The sequence below is a fragment of the Daktulosphaira vitifoliae genome, unplaced genomic scaffold, assembly GCF_025091365.1.
Source record: "Daktulosphaira vitifoliae isolate Bord-2020 unplaced genomic scaffold, ASM2509136v1 Scaffold_1, whole genome shotgun sequence".
Classification (NCBI taxonomy): domain Eukaryota; kingdom Metazoa; phylum Arthropoda; class Insecta; order Hemiptera; family Phylloxeridae; genus Daktulosphaira; species Daktulosphaira vitifoliae.
In genome coordinates, this window is record NW_026099572.1 from 10,090,122 (window position 1) to 10,113,356 (window position 23,235).

A 23,235-nucleotide genomic window follows, 5' to 3' on the forward strand; every position below is an offset into this window, starting at 1 on the left:
ATAAAATTTTTTTTTTGCATAATAAAGTACATTACATTAGCATTAATTTAAGATATATATAATAGTGTCAGACCTTCCGGAACACTTTCAAAAGTTAAGTTAAAAAAGTTCTACTTTCTATATGCATTTTTATGTTTTGAATCCTCCCTGTATTAAGGGAAATGATCCGATTTAAAAAAAACAGTATGTCAAATGAAAGATCTATATAAATACTACTTCTCATAAAAAAATTGTAATGATCCATACATTTTTCAAAAAGTTATAGCATAATAANATACACTTTTCAATAAGTTATAGCATAATAAAGTTAAAAATGTAAAATACAAAATCGAGAATTTTCACATAATAATAGCATTTGGTAGCCATTTTCACCTTGAAGATAAAATAAAGTCCGAAATTTTTTTTTTCCATGATAAAGTATATTACATTAGCTTTAATTTAAGATATATATAAAAGTGTCAGACTTTCCGGAACACTTTCAAAATTTAAGTTGAAAAAGTCAATTTTTTGTGAAAAAGTTGTCATTTTGAATCCCCCCCTGTAGGCAGGTAAAAAGTCAGATTTATAAAAAAAATATACCAAATGATAGGTAAAGACATCATGCATCTACAAAAAAAAGAATTATATTGATCCATACATCTTTCAAGAAGTTATAGCATTATAAAGTTAAAAATATAAAAAAGAATTTTTTTACAAAAATCGTATTTTTTTTATTAAGTTTAATGTCTATTTTCACCATGAAGATAAAATAAAGTCCGAAATTTTTTTTTTTCATAATAAAGTATATTACATTAGCTTTAATTTAAGATATATATAAAAGTGTCAGACCTTCCGGAACACTTTTAAAAGTTAATATNGAGATATTAATAAGGAACCAGCAGATCAAGTAGCTTTTGGAATAAAACACCAATTTTTTTAAAATTAAACACTATCTAAAGATTTGCATCGAAGCGTTTATTTTTGATAGTGATTTTAATCACTGTCAGATATCATTATACTTGATCCAACTATACCACGTCACAACCGTGCCGCGACCCCCCTGTGCTGGGTTTTTTTTTTAAATTAACTATATAATGTAAAACTTCCATAAGGCTGTAAAAAAGTCACGTATTTTTAAATATTAATGACTATTTAAGCCAAGTATAATGAACAAGTTGTTCTTCACACAATGCTATTTAATCATATTGCCAGACTGACCCGTCAGTAGTTGTAATTTATAATGATTTTATATTTTATACAGAGTGATCAAAATCTGGTAAGATATTTTTTTTTCTTAGAAACTATTGAGCATTTTAAATTTTTATGAAGAAATTTGATATAACACTTTATTACAAAGAAAAAATGTTATTTTTATACAAAACACTTACATATTATTAATAAATAATGAATTTTATTAACCAAAATAATATTTATAAGGCATAATTTAGAGCAGTAGACATTATGTAAAAAATACCATGAATAATCTTTAATGGAAAATAATATTATTACTCTATTTTTATTTTGTCATAAAAGAGTTACAAAATAATTAATAAAATAATAAATGATATTTTTAACGGAGCAAAACCTAAAATTTTTGAAAATTACTAAAATAATTTGTCTGTATCATTTAATGATACAGAAAATAATCAGTATAAAATAAACCGAAAATAATAGTTATTTGTATATTTATTATACTCATTTAGAGGATATTGAACATAAGTAGAAATTTATAAAAAATAATTCGAATAAATTTTTTTCGAAAATCTAAAATAGCATATCATTTCAGTTGTTGTTATTTATGAATTAAGTAATAGATATATCCAATTTTATAAGATCTACATTATAAATCTTTGTGACCTGAGATTTTGTTTCCATTATTCGTCTAATCTTCATATATTCTACGTACTACTAATTAAAAAAATAAAACTAGTTCTATGCCTCTTTTTATTCTTTTAACAGATATACACTTTAGTTGTTTAAATGGCAACATATATATTTATGTGGCTTACATTATACAAAAGCATTGAGTTATAAAAANACATTATACAAAAGCATTTAGTTATAAAAATGACGCTTTGATAACAACATTTGGACCATTTTTTTTGGAGTAATTAATATTTCAAATTTTAAACTGGTGTACTATTATTTTATTAATAAGCAATCTACATTTTAATGTAGAATTCTACAATTTTACCCACTTATATATATATAAAAATAATTATATTTTCTTAAACAATTGTTCAAAAGTCGTATTGAGTAATTTTCATTTTCAGAGCGTTTTTCAATGTTAAATAGTATTATTATCGTTATCACTTCAATGAGAAAAGAAATCCTGAAAATGTAAATTAATATAATAGAGGATATGTATGAAGGCACTTTTACCAGGGTAATAAGTGTGGGAGGAGTAACAGAAGGTTTTAGGGTAAGAGTATAAGTGCACAAAGGTTCTGCTTTAAACCCTTACTTATTTTTTATAGCGATGGATAAAATTATTAGAGAAATACAAGAGGAAGTGTCTTAATGCATGTTTTTCACTGATGATAAAGTGTTAATAAGAGAAAATAGGGAGGAAATTAATCAAAGGCTAAAGGTGTGGAGATTAGCTCTTGAAGAAAAGGGTTTAAGAATAAGTAGGAGTAAAAGAGAGTTTATTGAGTATAGTTTGACAGAGGAGAACACGAGGTAAATGAAATTATGAGAGAAGTGACAATAAACGAAGACGTAATAGGAGAGTTTTAAGTATTTAGGATCAGTTATGCAAAAAGACGGTAGTATTGACGAGGATGTAAGTCACAGGAAGTGTTTTACACTTCACAGTGCGGGTGGTTTAATAAGGATAGAAGCGTCTGGTGCATCATGCAATAAAAGAATTCTAATGAGGCTGAAAGGTAAGTTCTATAAGACTGTAGTGAGACCAGATATGGATGTATGGTTCAGAGTGTTGGCACGGACGACAATAAAGTAGAGTATATAACGAGTGTAGCAGAGATGAGTGGAGTGACTAGAAAAGATAGGATAAGGAACGAACATATAAGAGGGAGAATGGGTGTAACGTCAATCGTGGATAAGATGAGAGAAAATATATTACTAAGATATATACTACATAAATACTTAGATGGTTTGGTCATGTTATGAGGAGAGAAGAATCAGAAGCTGTAAGAACAGTTATAGAAATGAATGTTGAAGGAAGAAGAGGTAGAAGTAGACCATGTTATTTTAAGGATATATGAGATTACAATTATAAAATTTTATTTCATTTTTACAAAAACCTGTGTTTATAGTATCATAAGTAGATTAAAATGAGCATTTAATACATTTTAAGTTTTAAATAATCCATAAAAGCTGTAACGCATTTATAACTATTAGAAAATATAAAAATTCATTAACATGTGAATTAGTGAAGTCGAAATATGATGCGTATATGGTATTATCACAATTTTATGAGCGAGGGACTAGTTAAAAAAACTGCATTAACCATATTTTAATAAATTTCAAAATATCACACTGAAACATTCTTTGAACTTTATTTATTAAACGGAAACCCCCTCCAGAAAAATGTTTGGTCCACAGCGATTCTATTGAAACGTTTACCGTATTAGGTTTTACCTTCGCGTAACTTGGACGAATAACTAAAAAAGAAAATATATCACAATTTAAATTTATATTAATTAAAATATTGTTTGGTTCAAAAAAAATGTAATTCGACCGTCGTTAATGGATACTCCAACTAGAAATTACAGTTGATTTGTAAGAGATTAATCATTAAAGTGACATTCTGTTTAAATAATACTCTCAACGCAGAAAATATATTTATAAGAGAATTATAGTGAAAATATTTTCTTTTACGAAATATTGTGCTAGTGTTTCATTCTGATTTACTGAAAATATGATGAAAATAATTCATTCCGTTCGTTCATCAGGTAAGTAACTTTACATAATTAGCTATTATATTGTTATATGACCTAAAACAACAGATTAGTACATTAAAATTTCTTTTCGTTCGACAAAACTAATAAAAGAAAATTAATCATTATGATGATATTTACTAATTAATAATATTATTTTACAGCTACACTGAAATGTTTATGGATCAATAGTAAGCCGACCATTATTAAGCTTCTTCACCGTGAGTATAATAACATTCGATAAATTAATAATAATTCAATAATAGTTTTAAATATTGTTTAATCATATATTTATATAAAACAATAATTTTATTTTTTCAGTTCTAGAATGCATTCTTTATGCTATCCAAGTTGTTACATGGTAAATAGAACAAATTACTTTAAAATTCATAACAAATTTAGATCTTTTTTTTTAGAGTAATAAATTAATATNTCTTTTTTTGTAGAGTAATAAATTAATAAATTATAAATAGGTTTGCATTAGACAACACAAATAGGCTGATTAAACATCTAGACCGCCACGTTCATTTTGATAACAATATTACCTGCATTGAATATGAAGTGGACACAGATATCGAAACAATAGAAGAGTCCAATGAACATCAAAATGCAAGAGATCAAGTATAAATTTACATGAGCATTTTTTGCATACAACTTATTTAGTATTGTCTGTTTTTGTTGTGACACGGTCACGGTGTTGTCACCTGTGTTACACTCAGTGGTGTCACGTGTTAACTTGACCGTTCCGCATACGTGTTATCGTCGTGGTGTTGAGTCCAAAAAACTGCTTCCGTCGAATACCCACCGCAATAATACGTTTATCGGTCAATTTCGTGACACACGATTTTTATGTACTGCAACGTACCACCAATTTTTTTTTTTTTNTTTTATGCACCGGTACCGCAACGTACCACCAATTTATTTTTTTTTTGAAAAATAAACGGCTCTACAACACCTCTAATACAACTTAGTATCGCCTAATTTTTATATGACCGCGCGTTCATTAACTTCTATCAACTGACTCCTCGGCTTCCATCTCGACCGAATGACACCAATAAGGTAAGAAAACACAGCTGACATTTCACATTATTTCCATTATTTTTGAATATTTTTTTTCTATAAGAGACAGCGAATTTTTCTTCGCCTTGCCCACACTACTATGAACTTTTAATTCTCTGGTGACAGCAGTGAATTTCCCACACGGTCATATAGACACTATCCATTGCGCGAAATAGTAGATTCTACTATTGATCCTTCTCTTGTTAACCGTCACCGTATGGCTGATACCTGGTGGATTCATGACTTAATTAATAACACTATTGATTGTCCTGAAATATACTATTCTATTACATGTCCATCCTGTTATCTTGCGTAATAATTGACTATTCTACACTCGTTTGCACAATCAAAAGTAAATATTAACTGGTTAACCGTATACTAATGAATTGCAATTCAGTTAGCAATAAATTAGACTTTGGTGGTGCCGCACAAACACGACCGCGTAAAATTACTACTCCCGTTGTGAAGCTGGAATTTGACAACGGCTTCGTGACGGACTTACTAGAATCATAAGTGCAGAAATTGTACACTACTCCGGCAATAGTCCACAAATTTGGAATTGTGCACAGCGGACAAACGCCCCCCCGTATGATAAACTGACGGTCACACAACAGACGCGGCCGGCACAGTTACCTTTACCGAGACCATCGCAAACCTAAAAGTAAAATTCATGGCCGTCATCTCAGATAATTCGTACTGTCATTCGTGGGACACGACTTTTCAACAGAGCAGGAGGTCTCTTGCATGTACAGTTCACCTGGACAAGATGAGGCGTACTATAGCTTATTGGAGAGCGAGTGATCGGCACGCGTTACCTGACGTCAATCTATCTCACTAGATATACCAGGCGACTCACACGNCGCGCGTTCATTAACTTCCATCAACTGACTCCCCGGCTTCCATCTCGACCGAATGACACCAATAAGGTAAGAAAACACAGCTGACATTTCACATTATTTCCAATATTTTTGAATTTTTTTTTTCTATAAGAGACAGCGAATTTTTTTTCGCCTTGCTCACACTACTATGAACTTTTAGTTCTCTGGTGACAGCAGTGAATTTCCCACCCGGTCATATAGACACTATCCATTGCGCGAAATAGTAGATTCTACTATTGATCCTTCTCTTGTTAACCGTCACCGTATGGCTGATACCTGGTGGATTCATGACTTAATTAATAACACTATTGATTGTCCTGAAATATACTATTCTATTACATGTCCATCCTGTTATCTTGCGTAATAATTGACTATTCTACACTCGTTTGCACAATCAAAAGTAAATATTAACTGGTTAACCGTATACTAATGAATTGCAATTCAGTTAGCAATAAATTAGACTTTGGTGGTGCCGCACAAACACGACCGCGTAAAATTACTACTCCCGTTGTGAAGCTGGAATTTGACAACGGCTTCGTGACGGACTTACTAGAATCATAAGTGCAGAAATTGTACACTACTCCAGCAATAGTCCACAAATTTGGAATTGTGCACAGCGGACAAACGCCCTCCCGTATGATAAACTGACGGTCACACAACAGACGCGGCCGGCACAGTTACCTTTACCGAGACCATCGTAGACCTAAAAGTAAAACTCACGGCCGTCATCTCAGATAATTCGTACTGTCATTCGTGGGACACGACTTTTCAACAGAGCAGGAGGTCTCTTGCATGTACAGTTCACCTGGACAAGATGAGGCGTACTATAGCTTATTGGAGAGCGAGTGATCGGCACGCGTTACCTGACGTCAATCTATCTCACTAGATATACCAGGCGACTCACACGCGCGCGCAATACTAACACGTACGATAAAAAATTATTCTGCGGTTTTTAACGATACGATGGGACGCACAAAGCTTATTGAACACAACATCGTTCTAAAAGACCCGTCGCCAATCGCACAAAAGCCATACCCGCTACATTAACAACAATAGGCGACATGGAATCTCTAAGAACCCAGCACCTCCCCTTGGTCAGCACCAATCGTGCTGACTGAGAAAAAAGACGGCTCCTGCCGCTTGTGTGTCGATTATCGGCGACTTAACGAGGTGACCGTATCAGACGCGTACCCTACGCCTAATTTAAATTAAATGGTCAGAAGCAAAAGAGGGGCGAAAGTTTTCACGACACTCGGGTTACTGGCAACACTCATTACAACAAAACGAATACACCGCGTTCAGAACAAAAAACATTTTAGTTTCGTGTGCGTACGTTTAATGAACGATATACTTAGGGTATCAAGTGATGACTTTGTTCAGGCTTATCTAGACGATATTTAAATGTTTTCGAAACACGCTTAGACTAACTTAGTAAAGTTCTAGAACGTTTAACGCGTCACGGCCTAACAAGTCGCGCTAAAATGTGTAAAACCGGGTTCTCTGAAGGTTATTTTTTAGGGCACCGGGTACATTGACTAGGAATAGACAAAGAACCGGACGTATTACAGTCCTTACGCGATATTCTAGTCCCAAATAATGTAAGGGATTTACTAAAATTCTTAGGACCGAAACGTACCCCATAGGGGCGCCTAAAACGTAAACGATTGTAGACGTAAAATCGGCGGGGGCAGAAATTACCCCGAAATACCACTCACGTGCTGACCCAGTGAAACGCCAAAACCAATAGCTAAAAAAAGGACTTGGCGCTCTATTAACGGAGTCGAGTCACACATCTTGGGACACAAATTTACCACCCTTGTTGTTCGCCGCACTGCGCAATAGGCGTAACGAGACGACCGGATACACGCCGTCCGTACTCGTCCTATGCGGGGACGGCAAGAAACCGGGTGACTGGCTACTTCAGCGGGTAGCGCCCGCCGCTATTAACGACGGCCGTATAGAGCGCGAACAACAAATCACCCAAAACAAACATAACACTGTTGTTTACTACAAAGCGCACCGAACGCGAACAATAAGTTTTGCGTCCGAGTTGTGTGGCCCAGTTAGACTAGCCGAACGCCTTGGTAAAGGGGTATTTTTAACGGACCAGTCCCCACCAAGGAAAATTCATGTCTCATGTATGAAAACGAAATAATAGAAAATGTTTTCTTTTTTTTCGTTTCTTTTAATTTTCTTCCTTCTCATGCGTGAAGATTTATGTATGTGATGTAATTAATTATGTCCTCTGCTCACGTAACAGTATCCATATAGACCTGTCGGATAGATATATGACTAATAAAATTTGATATTCTTTTTTGTTACTTTTCAGCATGAACAACGACACCACAACAAACACACCGGGCCCCGTGGTTACCGGCGGATCCGCTCCCACGCGTGTTACGTTCGTCGGATGATGCCGCCCGCGCTCCCTTCTCCAGGTGTTACGCAACCCCGTGGCCCACCAAAAACGGGATATTCGGGTAGGTCGCGAGGAAGTAAGGCGGAAAATGCAGAATGCGCTAAACGCTCTTCTCCGTACCTTCCCCTCTAATTCGTAAGCGCTAACTGCCGCCACCAAGATCTGCAGGGTAATGTGGCGGCACAGCATTTACCCCACCAGCCTACTCCAGGAAGGGCCACAACAAGCAATACGGGAGTATATGCTAATACTCGTCCATTAACCTCTATCAGTTGAAAAAAATAAAATTGTGTTTTATACTCAGGATGAGCAACAAAATGCCATAGCTCCGATAAATCAAGTTTTTGACGATGTTGACATTAATAATCCCAATGATTTACCTTTGATTGAATCGAATGATCAAAGTACTCTTTTTGTGCCCAATAAAAATGTGAGTATCGATTTATGTTTACAATTTAATTATTAGTGTCAATTTTTTATATTAAAGTATAACTATGTTGTATACTAAGGGTGAAAAACAAAATGTCATAGCTTCGGAAAATGAAGTTTTTGGCGTTACTGACATTAATGATGCCAGTAATTTACATATGACTGTATTGAATAATGAAAATACTCATTTTTTGGCCACTGAAAATGTGAGTGCCAATTTTTCCGAAATATTTTATTGTTAATTCATATAAAATATACATTTTTAATTATATAAATATAATCTATTTCAAATAGCTATTATATATTTTTGTGTTCAGGACAATGGTTTATATAAAAATGAGTCACAAAATGTCATAGTTTCAGTACATGACGATGCTGACACTTCTGATGCCATTGATTTACCTTTGACTTTGACGAATAGTGAAAATTCTCCTCTTGTGTCCACTGAAAATGTGAGTGTCAATTTATGTTTACAATTTCTCCGAAATATTTTATTGTTAATTCATATAAAATATACATTTTTAATTATATAAATATAATCTATTTCAAATAGCTATTATATATTTTTGTGTTCAGGACAATGGTTTATATAAAAATGAGTCACAAAATGTCATAGTTTCAGTACATGACGATGCTGACACTTCTGATGCCATTGATTTACCTTTGACTTTGACGAATAGTGAAAATTCTCCTCTTGTGTCCACTGAAAATGTGAGTGTCAATTTATGTTTACAATTTCTCCGAAATATTTTATTGTTAATTCATATAAAATATACATTTTTAATTATATAAATATAATCTATTTCAAATAGCTATTATATATTTTTGTGTTCAGGACAATGGTTTATATAAAAATGAGTCACAAAATGTCATAGTTTCAGTACATGACGATGCTGACACTTCTGATGCCATTGATTTACCTTTGACTTTGACGAATAGTGAAAATTCTCCTCTTGTGTCCACTGAAAATGTGAGTGTCAATTTATGTTTACAATTTCTCCGAAATATTTTATTGTTAATTCATATAAAATATACATTTTTAATTATATAAATATAATCTATTTCAAATAGCTATTATATATTTTTGTGTTCAGGACAATGGTTTATATAAAAATGAGTCACAAAATGTCATAGTTTCAGTACATGACGATGCTGACACTTCTGATGCCATTGATTTACCTTTGACTTTGACGAATAGTGAAAATTCTCCTCTTGTGTCCACTGAAAATGTGAGTGTCAATTTATGTTTACAATTTCTCCGAAATATTTTATTGTTAATTCATATAAAATATACATTTTTAATTATATAAATATAATCTATTTCAAATAGCTATTATATATTTTTGTGTTCAGGACAATGGTTTATATAAAAATGAGTCACAAAATGTCATAGTTTCAGTACATGACGATGCTGACACTTCTGATGCCATTGATTTACCTTTGACTTTGACGAATAGTGAAAATTCTCCTCTTGTGTCCACTGAAAATGTGAGTGTCAATTTATGTTTACAATTTCTCCGAAATATTTTATTGTTAATTCATATAAAATATACATTTTTAATTATATAAATATAATCTATTTCAAATAGCTATTATATATTTTTGTGTGTTAGGACAATGGAACAATAAAGCAATGTCAGTTAACTCAGGTAAAAAAAGATGAAAGACGGTTCATGATGAAAGATATGGCAAAGTTTCACTTGAATGTAAACTATGTATATCGTCTAAGAGTGTTGCACACTGCTAAAAACTATATCTTTTTGGCGAAAGTGAACGAAGAAAATTCGATTAGGGCACTTGAAAGACGCATTAATGTTTTTTACAGTTACTCTAAGGAAAAAACTTACACCCCCCAATTGGAGGAGCTGTGCGTTATTAAATATAGTAATAACCTTTAGTTATTAACTTAATTAACTTGTAAAAGTAATTAATAGTTAAGTATTTCAGTCGAGATTTGTAATTTTAAAGATAAACAAAATTACTCAAGTCATCAGATTCATTTAATAACTAAGCAATTAATTAGTTATATCTTTAAAATACTCAATAAATGAATTACGACTCCGAGTGAAAATATGTGAATTTAAATAAAATTTATCAACAAACTTTGCTAATTGCTTTTATCTTAATTTTAGACGACGGTAATTGGTACAGAGGCATCTGTAAGGCCATCAATGAAGATGTAGATGGAAAAATGACATTTTTTATATCACTGCTAGATTGGGGTGATTTCATTTCTGTAAATGTTAATAACATACGAAAAATACAGCCATTTTTTATTCAACACGCACCATTAGTAGTAAAATGCGTTCTTAGAGGTAACTATTTATCATGACAACATGAGGTTGTTTATTTAACATTTAAAGTGATAATTCAATGAAATGTAATTAACCTTTTATTTTTAGATTTGAAACTTTCACGTTTTTCAAAGAAAATTTTAAGGAAACTGTCTAATAAAGTCTTTAATTGCAATATATTCTCAAGATTTGGTCCGACTTATTATGAAATTAAATCAGACCAGATATCTAGCTTATTAAAAAATTAAAAATTAATTTTAGTGTCAACCAGTTGGCAATTTAACATGAACATATTTATCTTGCTAATTTATAATTTACAAGTAGCTCGTTTTTAAAGAAAATTTCTTAATCCATTATTACATGTTTAGTAATGTACAATTCATTCCAAAACTTATACAACAATTAATAAAAACTATTTATGAAATTTAATCATATATCTGTTAAATAAAGTTGAAAATATATTGATATAATTATGTTTATATAAACATATTGTTCTTCATTTAACAATTATGTTAAGAAATATCAATTATCAGTTTGCATTAATAGAACCTTTACATTTTATGAACGAAAATTACCATGAATTTTCATTGATGTGATTTATTTTACAATGTGAGTTATAAGATTAATACAAAAGATCAACTGATATTTTGTATATTATAACTATATTAAGATTTAATGACGAATATCTTTATTAATTTTACCTTCTAACTAATTAAAATATTATTAATAGTGGTATAGTTAGTTAATACTACCTTTTTATTAAATTAATTACCTCACATTAAATACACTAATTGCAATTATATTACTAAGAATTATTATTCATAGCCTGTATTGAAACTTATTAGAATAGATAATTATTTAAATTCTATTGATTGATTGAGCTTCAGTGAACTTAGTTGAGAATATGATAGGTAGTAGTAAAATAATCTTACCCTTATCTTATACAATATAAAGTTCTTAAATTAAAAAATAGTGATTTTATGTATATTTTCCAAAGACAAATTTCTGAGAATACCCTTGTTACTTTCGTATACAGGCATAGTTTTTTTATAAGAGTTAGACCCTCCAAAATTCAGAAAAATCATATTTATTTAAAGAATATAAAGATAATTTGTGATATAGTTTTAATAGTTTTTCCTAACTTATACATCGTCCTTAAATTTTTGTGGTTAATATCAAAAAAATGATGAGTGATAAATATAAGTTATTGAGATTATTTTATAAATTTTTGAAAAGGATTTTTTCAGTCGAGTCCGCCAAAGTATAACGAATCAATCACCAATAAGATTGTTTTTGCACCAAAAAAATTTCTTTGAAACTTAAATTATATAAAACTTATACATCGAGGGAGAGTTAAAATAAATTATTTTTCAGTACATGTTCGTTGGGTCAAACAAAAACATACTGTTGAGACGAATAAAATGACGACAATGCGCTTTTTGCCATTATTATTATTTGTCTATACTTAAGCAAATAATTTTTCACTTCTATTTTAAATATAATAGAAAAAAACCTATATACACGATAAAAGACAATTTATTTTGTGCGTTTGAGAAGCGATAAAGATTTCCACATTAAAATCGCCTATTTTCCCCAATTTGCAGATATATTTGAAAGTACGAGCCTTTTTTTGAATCGATAAACGAGTGCAAATGGTGATCATGAAGGCTTACATTACTAATGAATCTTGATAGCAGAACATCCTAATAAATTCCCTTCTATAAATCTATTTTGAATGTGACGATAACAAGGAATTACTCATTTGTCTTGGTGACAATTCGCCTCAAGTAACATGACCAGTTGGACTTTGATCTAATCACCTGGGAATCTCAAAACTGTCAAAAGAGTGGCAATATGAAAACGATTTGGTCTATGCAAGCAATGTACGACACCCATCTTTACCTAAGTCAAATCAGTGAAGTAGAATCGACAGCTTTTTTTCTAATCTTTTTAAATCTTTTAGTTATTTCTTCAATTTAATAATTATTTATATTATTATTTAAATTATTTATTTTTTAAAATAATATCTAAAAAAATATACAACTCTTTAAATTACTATAGTAAAAATAAAAATTTATCCATCGTATAGTTTTTAAGCATTACTTCAAAAATACTTTATACATAACATAATAGCTGTGACTTAAATATCTAATTTAATGGCCAAATTCAAAATATTTTCTTTAAGCTTTAGTGATATGTAACATATACGATAAATGCGCTTTAATTACTAATAATACAATCGAAATATAACATAACTTTCGATACATAATCGAACTATCCATCTATGGATAATGTTGGAGTTTTTAACGTCTTATTTTTTATTGTAATGTCGGAGTTAAATCCGTCGTAGCAAAGATGTTTCCCTAGGTGGTAAACTCTAAACTAGCTATTGTAACCTTAGCGTAATTTACCTTGGTATAAAGGTCGTGTATTTATTACAATTTACTTTTATCATTACCGTTTATCAATAATAATTCATACTCGACGATAAATCACAATATTTTTATCCACTTCGAATATTTTGCTTAATTTTTTATACGTAGAGTAATCGTCGCTAGAATTTACTAATTAATATAAACTATTACAGATAAATTATAAGTAATTCGTCAAACTTAATTCCATTTTCTCATATTCTGTAAATTATGATAGATAAATATTAAAAATGTAAATGATATCTTGAAGTTTATATTACAACTAAGGATTATGTTAACAGGTAAAAATGTTTTATTCATATTGCTAAGTATTTCATGTATGCAATATTTTAAAAACTATTCATCATTGTGTAGTGGATTTGGTACTATACAGGCTTTATTAAAACCGCTTTCATGATTAAAAGTAAAGAGTTCTAGTTGTCCTAAACTTCTGCATTTATATACCCCAACATTGAATGATGAAATATTGATGTCATTAGCTTTACCGAAAAGTTCATTAATGGAAAGAAATCTCCGTCCTACAAAATGCATACAATTATTTTGTTGAATAAGGTACTATTATATCCAATTAAAGACAATATCCTTAATAATTTTTAATCCACCAAATATAACCAATGTTACAATGCATAAAGTGGGTATTTATCACGAGGAAATACAAATACACTAGTACAAGCTAAACCCACTAGTGCCATATTATTTCATTACTACTATGCATTTTTCTTAATAAGTACTAATCATAAATTTGTTATCAGCCCATCAATTTTTCTTTTGTAATAAAAGGGCAAAAAAAAGGCTATTAGGTAATTTTTGAAGAAAAAAACATATTTTTGTTGGAATCAGGTAGCAATAGGAAAAAATAAAATATATATATTTTTAAAAACAAGTAATGTGCTTTTAACGTAGTTCAAAACCATAAAATGTAATATTAAAAAAAAGTACCAAAATATTTTCTGGATCAAAAGTTATTAAGGATGACAGTTTCTAGTAGGACACGAATATCCCACTCTGAATAAGCACATAAATATTAATCTCATCTAGGATAGCGTTGCCATAAATTGGGAAAATTCTGACATTTATGAAAAAATTTGAGGAGCTAAATTGATTTATTCCAAACCCTAAATTTTATTGTATTAAAATACTTATAATTTTCTTAAAACTTAGTATACCTATGTTCAAACCTTCCTGCTACAATTTTTTTATCATACTACTGTTCCCTCACCAATTACTTTAATTAACTAATAGGGTGGATCAAAAATGTAGATCATCGAAATTTAAATGAGAAACCTTTTAATTTTATTATATACATTAATATAAAAATTTTGTGAAAATTAGTTTTTAAAAAAAATGTCTACTGGTTGCTCAACATTTTTAAGTACATTGAGCCCTACTAGTAATACACTATATAATTACACTAATTATGTTATCCACGCTATCAAATTTTGAAATTAAAAAACTTTTGTTCTATGGTAAAAATTAACATTCCACCCCTATTAGCTTCAAAATTCCATTTGTTAAACAAATAATAATAAAAACAATGAAAGAGATTGATGAAATCACAGACCCCTACATAAATAATGTATGCTTTCACCAATGTATTCAAGTATAAATTTTTTTTTTTAATTCTTAGTAGGGTACACAGTTTTATTTAATTGGAAACTAAATTTCTAGGATCTCATTTTTTTCCCATAACCTAAAGCCTTATTGTTAGTGTTACCCTGTTTATTATAAATATTGTGTATAGTATGGTTAATGTTGGGGAGGGTTATAGCCTTATCAGCTACCTGTGTTATATTTATACTAATAATAATAACTATAATTTAATTAATTAATTTTTCAGATTTTGTTTATATTTTACAAAATATTACTGAGACAGAGTATAAGTCACACCTAGGTCAGTGGCTCAAACAAGCCAGCAACAGAGGAAATGAAAAAAAAAAACTTTAAAATTTGATTTATAAATTATAATTATTATTGTGGAATATTTATAATTCATTAATTTGTTAATTATTTTTTAATAAAGAAATTCAAGGACATTAATTTTGAGTGAATTTATTTGAATTCATTCTGATTGACTAATTTATGTTTATTTTAATGATCCCCGGTTCTGGGGCCACTAATAATTAATACCCATAATAGATTAAAATGAAATGGTAATGTATAATATAATGAAATTACAGGAATAGAAGTTTAAAACTGAGTCAATATTACAATGTCACTAATTAGAAGTTGTTAAATCACAAAGATTGAAATAATTACTCTCTAAAATAAACAAATTCAACTGATTTTCTTGCTCATTTTTTTTTATTAAATTGGAGTTTTTAATGTTACTATGTCTATGTAAGTTACTCAAATTTTCTAAAATTAAAAATTGTTAATCTTTCTAAAAATATATAGAATAAAAAATGATTTTTCAATAATAACTTGTATAATTCAGAAATTATTATCAATTTAAATTTATGACTGGGTACAGCTATTTTTATCACTAGAAATTCTCAGTCTCACCCCTCCTTATAGGATTAAAGTGTTAATTAGATCATCTTATAAATAAGCTAGTTAATTATATACATTTCCATATGAAAAATTAAAATTGACACCCTAATAAGGTACCCATATTAGATGATTATAGAAGATAATGATTATTATCAATACTTCATGCTTATTAAATTAAGAAAAATATGTAACGAAAATAAACCAATAAAATAATTATTAATATTTTTATTTTTCAATTAATTAAATGTTAAATAATAAATTATCAACTCTTAATACATTTTTTAATAAAACTTGTACTTATATCTCCAAATGTCTGATATTTTTTATCAAATTTTTAAATTATAATAGAGAAACCATCTCTTTTGAATAGTTCTCGAACTATTTATTTTTTTATAGCAATAAAAATGTACAAATTATTTCAATATAAAAACTCAAATATTTTGTATTCGTCATTCCCAAACGGAAATTAAACAGATTCGCATCGAAACGTTTTTATGGTAGAGATATTGATCAATGATTAGATATCATCCACTCTTATGCTAATAATGCCACGTCACCACTGTGCTAGTTTTTTTTAAATTTATTATGAATTTATTCATACAAAATTTTACTAAAAATGATAATTTTAAATGACAAATTTCCTATTACTATTATTATCACTATTGGTCCATAAAATTTATTTTGAAACTAATAAACATTTTGACCGATACATAATTTAGTTAATTTTATAAATTTATTGTTTTAATCTGTTCTATATTTGTTCCCCAATTAGTCTTTTAGAGAACAATTGTTATACATCGGAATACTCAAAAGCAACGTTAATACGTTAAAAGATATAATATATCATAATTTTGAATATTAGAAACTGAATAATTTTTTACCCAAATAAATATTACTTTAACTTGAAAAACAATCAACTTTTTAGAATAATGAAAAACCGTCACTAAGAATATTTTTGTTGTCTTAGAGTTAAGTATTTTTTATTTTTAAATAATCAATAATAGTTGATAAAAATGGTAATAGGCATAATATGGTTTTCAGTAAATAACCACTTTCAATAATTTGCACTTCAACTAGAATTACTTTTTCAATTTTTGAAAAATAGAAAACAATAATTAAAAATATATTAATGTCCTACAATTTTTTCATTTTAATTGATTTATTAAGAATATTAGCTGTTTAAATGTATCAAAAAATTAGTAAACAATAATTTTATTTTAGCATCTTTAAACTATCATAAAAGTTGAAGTGTTATTTGAACAGTTAACATCTAATCGGTAATAGCATTTAATAATTATAAAATCAAGTAAATAAACTTATTAATAATGCCTTAATTGTTTATAGTATTTATAATTAAAAACCATACAAACCATAAGTTTTAAGATTATTAGTAAATTTTTAAAACAATTATCTACTATAATTTTTTAACGTCGATCATGGACAAGTATACTATAACGTCGATTAAAAAGAATTTCTTTTTTAATGGACGTTAAAAAGTTTTCCGCCTGCAAATCAGATGTCTTGAATATAATAGATTTGAAGTTACCACGGTAATAGCTAATGTAGCAACGTCGGTATTATAAACTAACCTCACTTATAGTTACATTATTCGCGTATTCAAAATCAACACATATCATGTTCACTTTGCTCTTTTCGGTCTAGGTCTTTCACGCGTGGTTTTCTGAACTTCATTTAAATTTTATTTAGAAACATTTCTCAATTAAATTTTGAAAATGGCTGAAACTATGCAATTGCGAGGTACTCTACGTGGTCACAATGGATGGGTTACACAAATCGCTACAAATCCCATCCATACCGACATGATTTTGTCTTGTTCAAGAGGTAAATTTAGAACCACATTTTTTTTTTATAAAATAATCATTTTATAATATTTTGATTTTATCTTTAAGATATTATGTTACTTTACTGATAGAATTTAATGTTTTATAGACAAAACATTGATTGTATGGGATTTAACTCGTGATGAACTTAATTATGGTATCCCCAAAAAACGTTTATATGGTCATTCTCACTTTGTTAGCGACGTTGTTCTTTCTTCTGATGGTAATTATGCTTTGTCTGGTTCATGGGACAAAACTTTGCGATTATGGGATTTAGCTGCTGGACGCACCACTCGTCGTTTTGAAGATCATACCAAGGTTTATTTAATCTCAAGCTTTTTTTTTCTTTTTTTTTTTTATATATTTAGAAGCTTTACTACTTGGTAAGTACTTTTAAAAGTATACAGGTTGGTATATGCTTCTTAAATGCTATAGTTTAAAATATTTAATTGAAATACTTAAATATCCCATAATAATTATTTTTAGGACGTATTGAGTGTTGCTTTTTCGGCTGATAATCGTCAAATTGTCTCTGGAAGTCGTGACAAAACTATCAAGTTATGGAACACATTAGCTGAATGCAAATATACTATTCAGGTAATTAAGTATTTTTATTAAATCTAGTATTTAAAATTTTTTAATTTTTACATATAGTATGAAATATGAGTTTTTTTTTAATTTTCTGAATACTTTATAAGCCTAATAGATAAGTTTAACTATTGTCTTAGTGAAATTATATTGTTATTTTATTACTGTTTTGTTTCTTACATTTAAGAGGGAATATAGGTGTAGTGTCAATCATGGATAAGATAAGAGAAAATAGACTTAAATGGTTTGGTCATATTATAAGGTGAAAAGAATTGAAAGCTGAAAATAACTGTTTATGGAAATGAATGTTGAAAGTAGACCAAAAAAAAAAATAAAGGGATGTTATTGAATGCAATATGAGGACAATTGATGTGAGAGATAGTGCCAAATGAAAATTTAGGATAAGGGTGACTGGCACTAAGTAGTTAGTTGGGATAAAGGCGAGGAAAAAGAAGAAAATTTATCACTGTTTTGTGTTTTTATTAAGTGTTTTTTTTTTTTTACAGGATGATGGTCATAGTGATTGGGTGTCATGTGTACGTTTTTCTCCAAATATTCACAATCCTATTATTGTTAGTGCTGGCTGGGATAAAGTAGTCAAAGTATGGAACTTAACAAATTGTAGAATCAAGACCAATCATTATGGACATACTGGTTATTTAAATACAGTGACAGTTTCTCCAGATGGTTCATTATGTGCTTCAGGAGGAAAGGTAATCCCAAAATTTTAATAATTTTTATTTGTTTGCAATTTACATGTTAAACATTTCAACAATAGGACTGTAAAGCCATGTTATGGGATTTGAATGATGGAAAACATTTGCATACACTTGACCATAATGATATCATTGAAGCTTTGTGTTTCAGTCCCAACCGTTATTGGTTGTGTGCTGCATTTGGACCATCTATAAAAATTTGGGTAATATTTCTAACAACAATTTATGTTTTTTATCAAAATAATTAATCATTGAATTTATTTAAAAAATATTAAGGACTTGGAAAGCAAAGAAATGGTTGAAGAACTACGTCCAGAAGTTGTGTCTCAATCACAAAACAGTAATACTGAACCTCCAAGATGCCTTTCACTGGCATGGTCAACTGATGGACAAACATTGTTTGCTGGATATTCTGATAATAATATTAGAGTTTGGCAAGTGTCTGTTAGTGCACGTTAATGTTTTAATTTTTTTAATAAAATAATAACTGACAATTGCTAAGCTTTATTTTTTAATACCCTATTTTTGTACCAAAAACATTAAAATTAAATGTTACTAAATCAAATTTATTGTAAAGTTGTGTGTAGCTCAGAAACACAAAATCTTAAATTTTATATGAAGGAGTCTTATTAAGATGATAATGTCAAAATCAACTTTGAGTCAAGTAGCTCATTGCACTATATTGCCCTTGTAAATTTTAATTAAAAACAAGGTAGTTATGATTAAATACATGAAGTATAAATAGATTATCAGATAATAAGTATCTTTTCAAATAATTTTTTGATGTTAAGTAGAAATTTGCAATTTAGTCCAAATTATTAAAAATATCACTTTAACATACTATTTTGAGAAAATATTTTACAGTTTTCGAAATTTTTTAAGTTTTTTTTACCAGACCACAGGAAGGGATTCAAAGTGGCAACTTTTTCAAGTTAACTTTCAAAAATGTTCCGAAAAGACTGACACATTAAATTAAAACTTATATAATATATTTTAATTTGATCTCTGGATTTGTCTTCATGGTGAAAATGACTTCCCTATTCAAAAATGTGCTATTTTTGTGTTAAAATTCTGGGTTTTGTATTTTATTTTATTTTAAAATACCTGACAAGGGGAGTACACAGATTTTCATAAATATTATATAAATAAAATTGATATAGCATAGAAAGTCAAACTTATTTAAATTTTTTTGCTTTTATGAAGTCTAGAAAAATAACTTTGAAATTTGATATAGCTTAAATAGTTTTTTTTTTGAACTAACGTTAGCGACGTACGGTTGCCAAGTCAGTAACACTTGTGTCGAACGCTCTTAGGGTACAAGGTTTCAACCCGTGTATGACAAGGATTTTTTTCTTAATTCTTATTAAGTTAGAATAAATTTTCAATTACTTTTATTTATACATTTTTCCAAAAATTATAGCAATATAAATATAAAATCGAGAATTTTTTCATGGAAATCGTACGTTTTTCTTTAATTTTGATGTCCGTTTTCACCACGAAAACAAGTCCAGAGGTTAGGTTTTTTTTTTCAAAATAAAGTAAATTACATAAGTTTTAATTTAATGTATATATTAAAGTGTCAGCCCTTCCCGAACATTTTGTAAAGTTAACTTGAAAAAGTTGTCATTTTGGATCCCTTCCTATGGGCTGGTAAAAAAATTTTCGAAAACTAGCGATTTTTAAATTTTTATTTTTTTTGGGGGATTTCCCCTGTTTACGAGGAACGAGGGACTTTTTTCAATTTTTGAGGGTAATGTCTTCGACTAGATACGATTTGTGATCTTTTGACGTATCATTGAAAGAAATCCGTTTGTAGAGAGCTGAGATTGAGCGTTCACAGACACAAAATAAAAAAAAACACATAGTAAAATTAATACCTTGTCTGCTTCGTATCGAAGCTAAAACATAGCGTTAACTTTAATATCATATCCAAATTATTTTTATATGCATTTGAAAATACCGCAATTTGACAAAATTTAGCAAAGATGTACAGAAACAACTTTACTGTTTGGAAAAACTTGGGAAGTTTAAATTAAAAATTTTCAATTTAATTTGATCACAATAGTTCATATACGCAACACAATCAATTATAAATTCCTAGAAATAAAAATACTTGGTTTAAACTGTACAAATTGCAATGGAATTTAACAAACTTCAACCCTCCAATTTGTAGTTACACAATATGTCTATTTTTAACATTTTATTACATTGTAAATTGAATATATACTCTGCATTTACATAATTTTCATTAAATTAATTATCTTTATAAACATAATAATATTTTAATTATATAATAATACTTCAATTCAAACATAAACAATAGGCCGATTATTAAATTCTTGTAATTCTCTATCATTTTTATTTATTAATACACCACTATCATGAGAACGCAAATTTCGGAATTTGGCCAACTAAAAATAACAAAATTATTAATAAATGAATTTGTATACCAAAAAATAAGTTTATTGTTTATGCACGAAAAATTATTTAAAATTACTTGTTTTCTCGATATTTTAAATGGTATTGTGAATGCAATCCACGTGACACTTTCAGCGTAAGGCTCCGTAGTTAATGAACCAGGATATGCAAAATAGTCGATCTGATCAGCTGTCTTTTTTAACCAAAAGAATTCTTCTCCTATTAATCTTATTACGCTAGAGCCGGGCTCAATAAGAGATTGAAGATCGTTGATAAAATTTGTCATTTCTTCGTCGTCTTCTTCTGATATCTACATAAAGACAGTCAGTAGTTACAAAAACATGCAATGTTAACTATCAATTGATTGTTCATCATTTATATTTAATCTTTCCTCTAAAAATCATCCCCAGTTAAAAAAAATGTATTAAATAACCTCGAGAATTAAAATTAATTATTATCAAAATTTATCATGAATACACTTGGGTAATTGTGATCCATTTAACATTAAGTCAAAAATAAAAAACAGTAGCACAGTGTGGACGAGGCATAGATGGGACAAGTATAGATGATATCTGACAGTGATTAAAATCACTATCATAAGAAACGCTTCGATGCAAATCTGTAGATAGTGTTTCATTTANTAAAAAAAACCAAATGATAGATAAAGACATGCATCTAAATAAAAAAAAATATACTGATTTGGTCATTTTTGATAAAGTTATAACAATTAACAAAGTTATAAGTTTTATACACTGGACTACAAGGAACTTCCATCAGAAACAAAAATATACTATTCTAAATCAACTTTTCGCGATGTTTTTAAATGTGCAATTAGACTTTTTCTATCACTTCTAAGTTTTAATATTATTAAAAAATAGTATTTACATATAAAAAAAAATAATTAAGAACAAAAAAAATTGTTTTAAATTAATACTGATTTTGATTATTAATAAGTTAAAAATAAGGAAAATGGCATATTTAACCTATTTTTTTAATCGTTTAAAGTTGATTGTTGTAAATGTTTATAACAAAAAAAAAAAAATTATTTTACCATAACTTTTAGCTCAATTGTTAAGTTTATTTTATGACAATTAAATAAATTGTATTGTTAAGATCAATTTGCAGTCAGAAAGTTTTATAATTACTATTTATTGTAAATTTATCAGAAAAGCTCAATATTTTTTTGCATTTTTATGGTAATAGATAACTTAAATAGGAGTAATAGTGTTAATTTCCTAGTAACTTTTGTTGCTTGAAAAGATTCTACAATTAAAATATTGAGAACTTAATTAATTTTAATGATTTACTTTAACATTAAATCAAAACAAAGTTGTTAAAAAGATCTACTCAATTGCGTACTAAAAAATTTGATTATAATTGTAAAAATCCATTATTAATTCAGGAGAAACTAGCAATCATTTTTTTTAGAAATGATTTATATAGCAACATGTTACCAAAAAATTGTTACAAAAAAACCTCGTACCCCAAGCGTATAAAACATAAGTTTTACCAACTCGGCAACCGTACGTCGATGCCGTCGGATGAAAAAATAGGCTATTTAAGCTAGTTCAAATTTCAAACTTATTTTTCTCGACTTAAAAGAAGCAAACAAATTTAAATAAGTTTAACTTTCTATGATATATTAATTTTAATTTATATAATATTTATGAAAATCTATACTCCCCTTGTCAGGTATTTTAAAATAAAATGAAATACAAAACCCAGAATTTTAACACAAAAATAGCAAATTTTTGAATACGGTAGTCATTTTTACCATGAAGACAAAT

At 28.8% G+C, this 23,235-nt stretch overlaps 3 protein-coding genes and 1 long non-coding RNA gene across 16 annotated transcripts in view; 3 read left to right on the forward strand and 1 right to left on the reverse strand.

Annotated features, from left to right (window-relative positions):
* Positions 1-3,662: 3,662 nt before the first annotated feature.
* On the forward strand, positions 3,663-11,370 carry LOC126899653 (uncharacterized). Of its 10 annotated transcripts, XM_050674715.1 has the most exons (14): positions 3,663-3,899; positions 4,049-4,105; positions 4,206-4,245; positions 4,358-4,505; positions 8,545-8,670; positions 8,750-8,875; positions 8,987-9,121; positions 9,246-9,380; positions 9,505-9,639; positions 9,764-9,898; positions 10,023-10,157; positions 10,283-10,553; positions 10,802-10,984; positions 11,072-11,370. In XM_050674715.1, the coding sequence occupies exons 1-14, from the start codon at positions 3,866-3,868 to the stop codon at positions 11,209-11,211; spliced, it is 1,800 nt and encodes a 599-aa protein (XP_050530672.1). In that variant the 5' UTR covers positions 3,663-3,865; the 3' UTR covers positions 11,212-11,370. The 10 variants fall into 10 exon arrangements, with proteins under 10 accessions (XP_050530672.1, XP_050530681.1, XP_050530691.1 ...); XM_050674724.1 differs by lacking the exon at positions 8,987-9,121; XM_050674734.1 differs by lacking the exon at positions 10,023-10,157 and having other exon boundaries at positions 3,664-3,899.
* A 1,421-nt stretch (positions 11,371-12,791) lies between these two features.
* Positions 12,792-15,725, forward strand: LOC126899726 (uncharacterized). Its single transcript, XR_007702696.1, has 3 exons — positions 12,792-13,676; positions 13,750-13,947; positions 15,233-15,725. It is a non-coding gene; the product is annotated as an uncharacterized LOC126899726 (long non-coding RNA).
* Positions 15,726-17,502: 1,777 nt separating this feature from the next.
* LOC126899694 (guanine nucleotide-binding protein subunit beta-like protein) lies at positions 17,503-19,524 on the forward strand. Its single transcript, XM_050674806.1, has 6 exons — positions 17,503-17,727; positions 17,836-18,044; positions 18,213-18,323; positions 18,821-19,027; positions 19,093-19,233; positions 19,307-19,524. The coding sequence occupies exons 1-6, from the start codon at positions 17,619-17,621 to the stop codon at positions 19,487-19,489; spliced, it is 960 nt and encodes a 319-aa protein (XP_050530763.1). The 5' UTR covers positions 17,503-17,618; the 3' UTR covers positions 19,490-19,524.
* Positions 19,525-21,129: 1,605 nt separating this feature from the next.
* LOC126899701 (carbonic anhydrase 2-like) overlaps positions 21,130-23,235 on the reverse strand; it is a 9,657-nt gene continuing 7,551 nt past the window's right edge. For 2 of the 4 annotated variants that reach the window (XM_050674835.1, XM_050674826.1), the window contains exons 5-6: positions 21,528-21,758; positions 21,130-21,441 (exon numbers count right to left, since the gene is read on the reverse strand). In XM_050674835.1, coding sequence (XP_050530792.1) covers positions 21,337-21,441; positions 21,528-21,758 — 336 coding nt within the window. In that variant the 3' untranslated portion in view covers positions 21,130-21,336. The remainder of the gene's footprint in view (positions 21,442-21,527; positions 21,759-23,235) is intronic. The other 2 variants (XM_050674818.1, XM_050674811.1) reach the window with 2 other exon arrangements.

What these genes read in the sequence shown, in the direction of transcription:
- LOC126899653 (XM_050674715.1), top strand. Translation starts at nt 3,866, where the DNA reads ATGATGAAAATAATTCATTCCGTTCGTTCATCAG. An exon ending in CTCTTGTGTCCACTGAAAAT is followed by an intron (nt 9,899 to 10,022) that starts GTGAGTGTCAAT and finishes TTTTGTGTTCAG; the next exon opens with GACAATGGTTTATATAAAAA. An exon ending in AGTAAAATGCGTTCTTAGAG is followed by an intron (nt 10,985 to 11,071) that starts GTAACTATTTAT and finishes TTTTATTTTTAG; the next exon opens with ATTTGAAACTTTCACGTTTT.
- LOC126899694 (XM_050674806.1), top strand. Translation starts at nt 17,619, where the DNA reads ATGGCTGAAACTATGCAATTGCGAGGTACTCTACGTGGTCACAATGGA. An exon ending in AATGCAAATATACTATTCAG is followed by an intron (nt 18,324 to 18,820) that starts GTAATTAAGTAT and finishes TTTTTTTTACAG; the next exon opens with GATGATGGTCATAGTGATTG. An exon ending in TATGTGCTTCAGGAGGAAAG is followed by an intron (nt 19,028 to 19,092) that starts GTAATCCCAAAA and finishes TTTCAACAATAG; the next exon opens with GACTGTAAAGCCATGTTATG.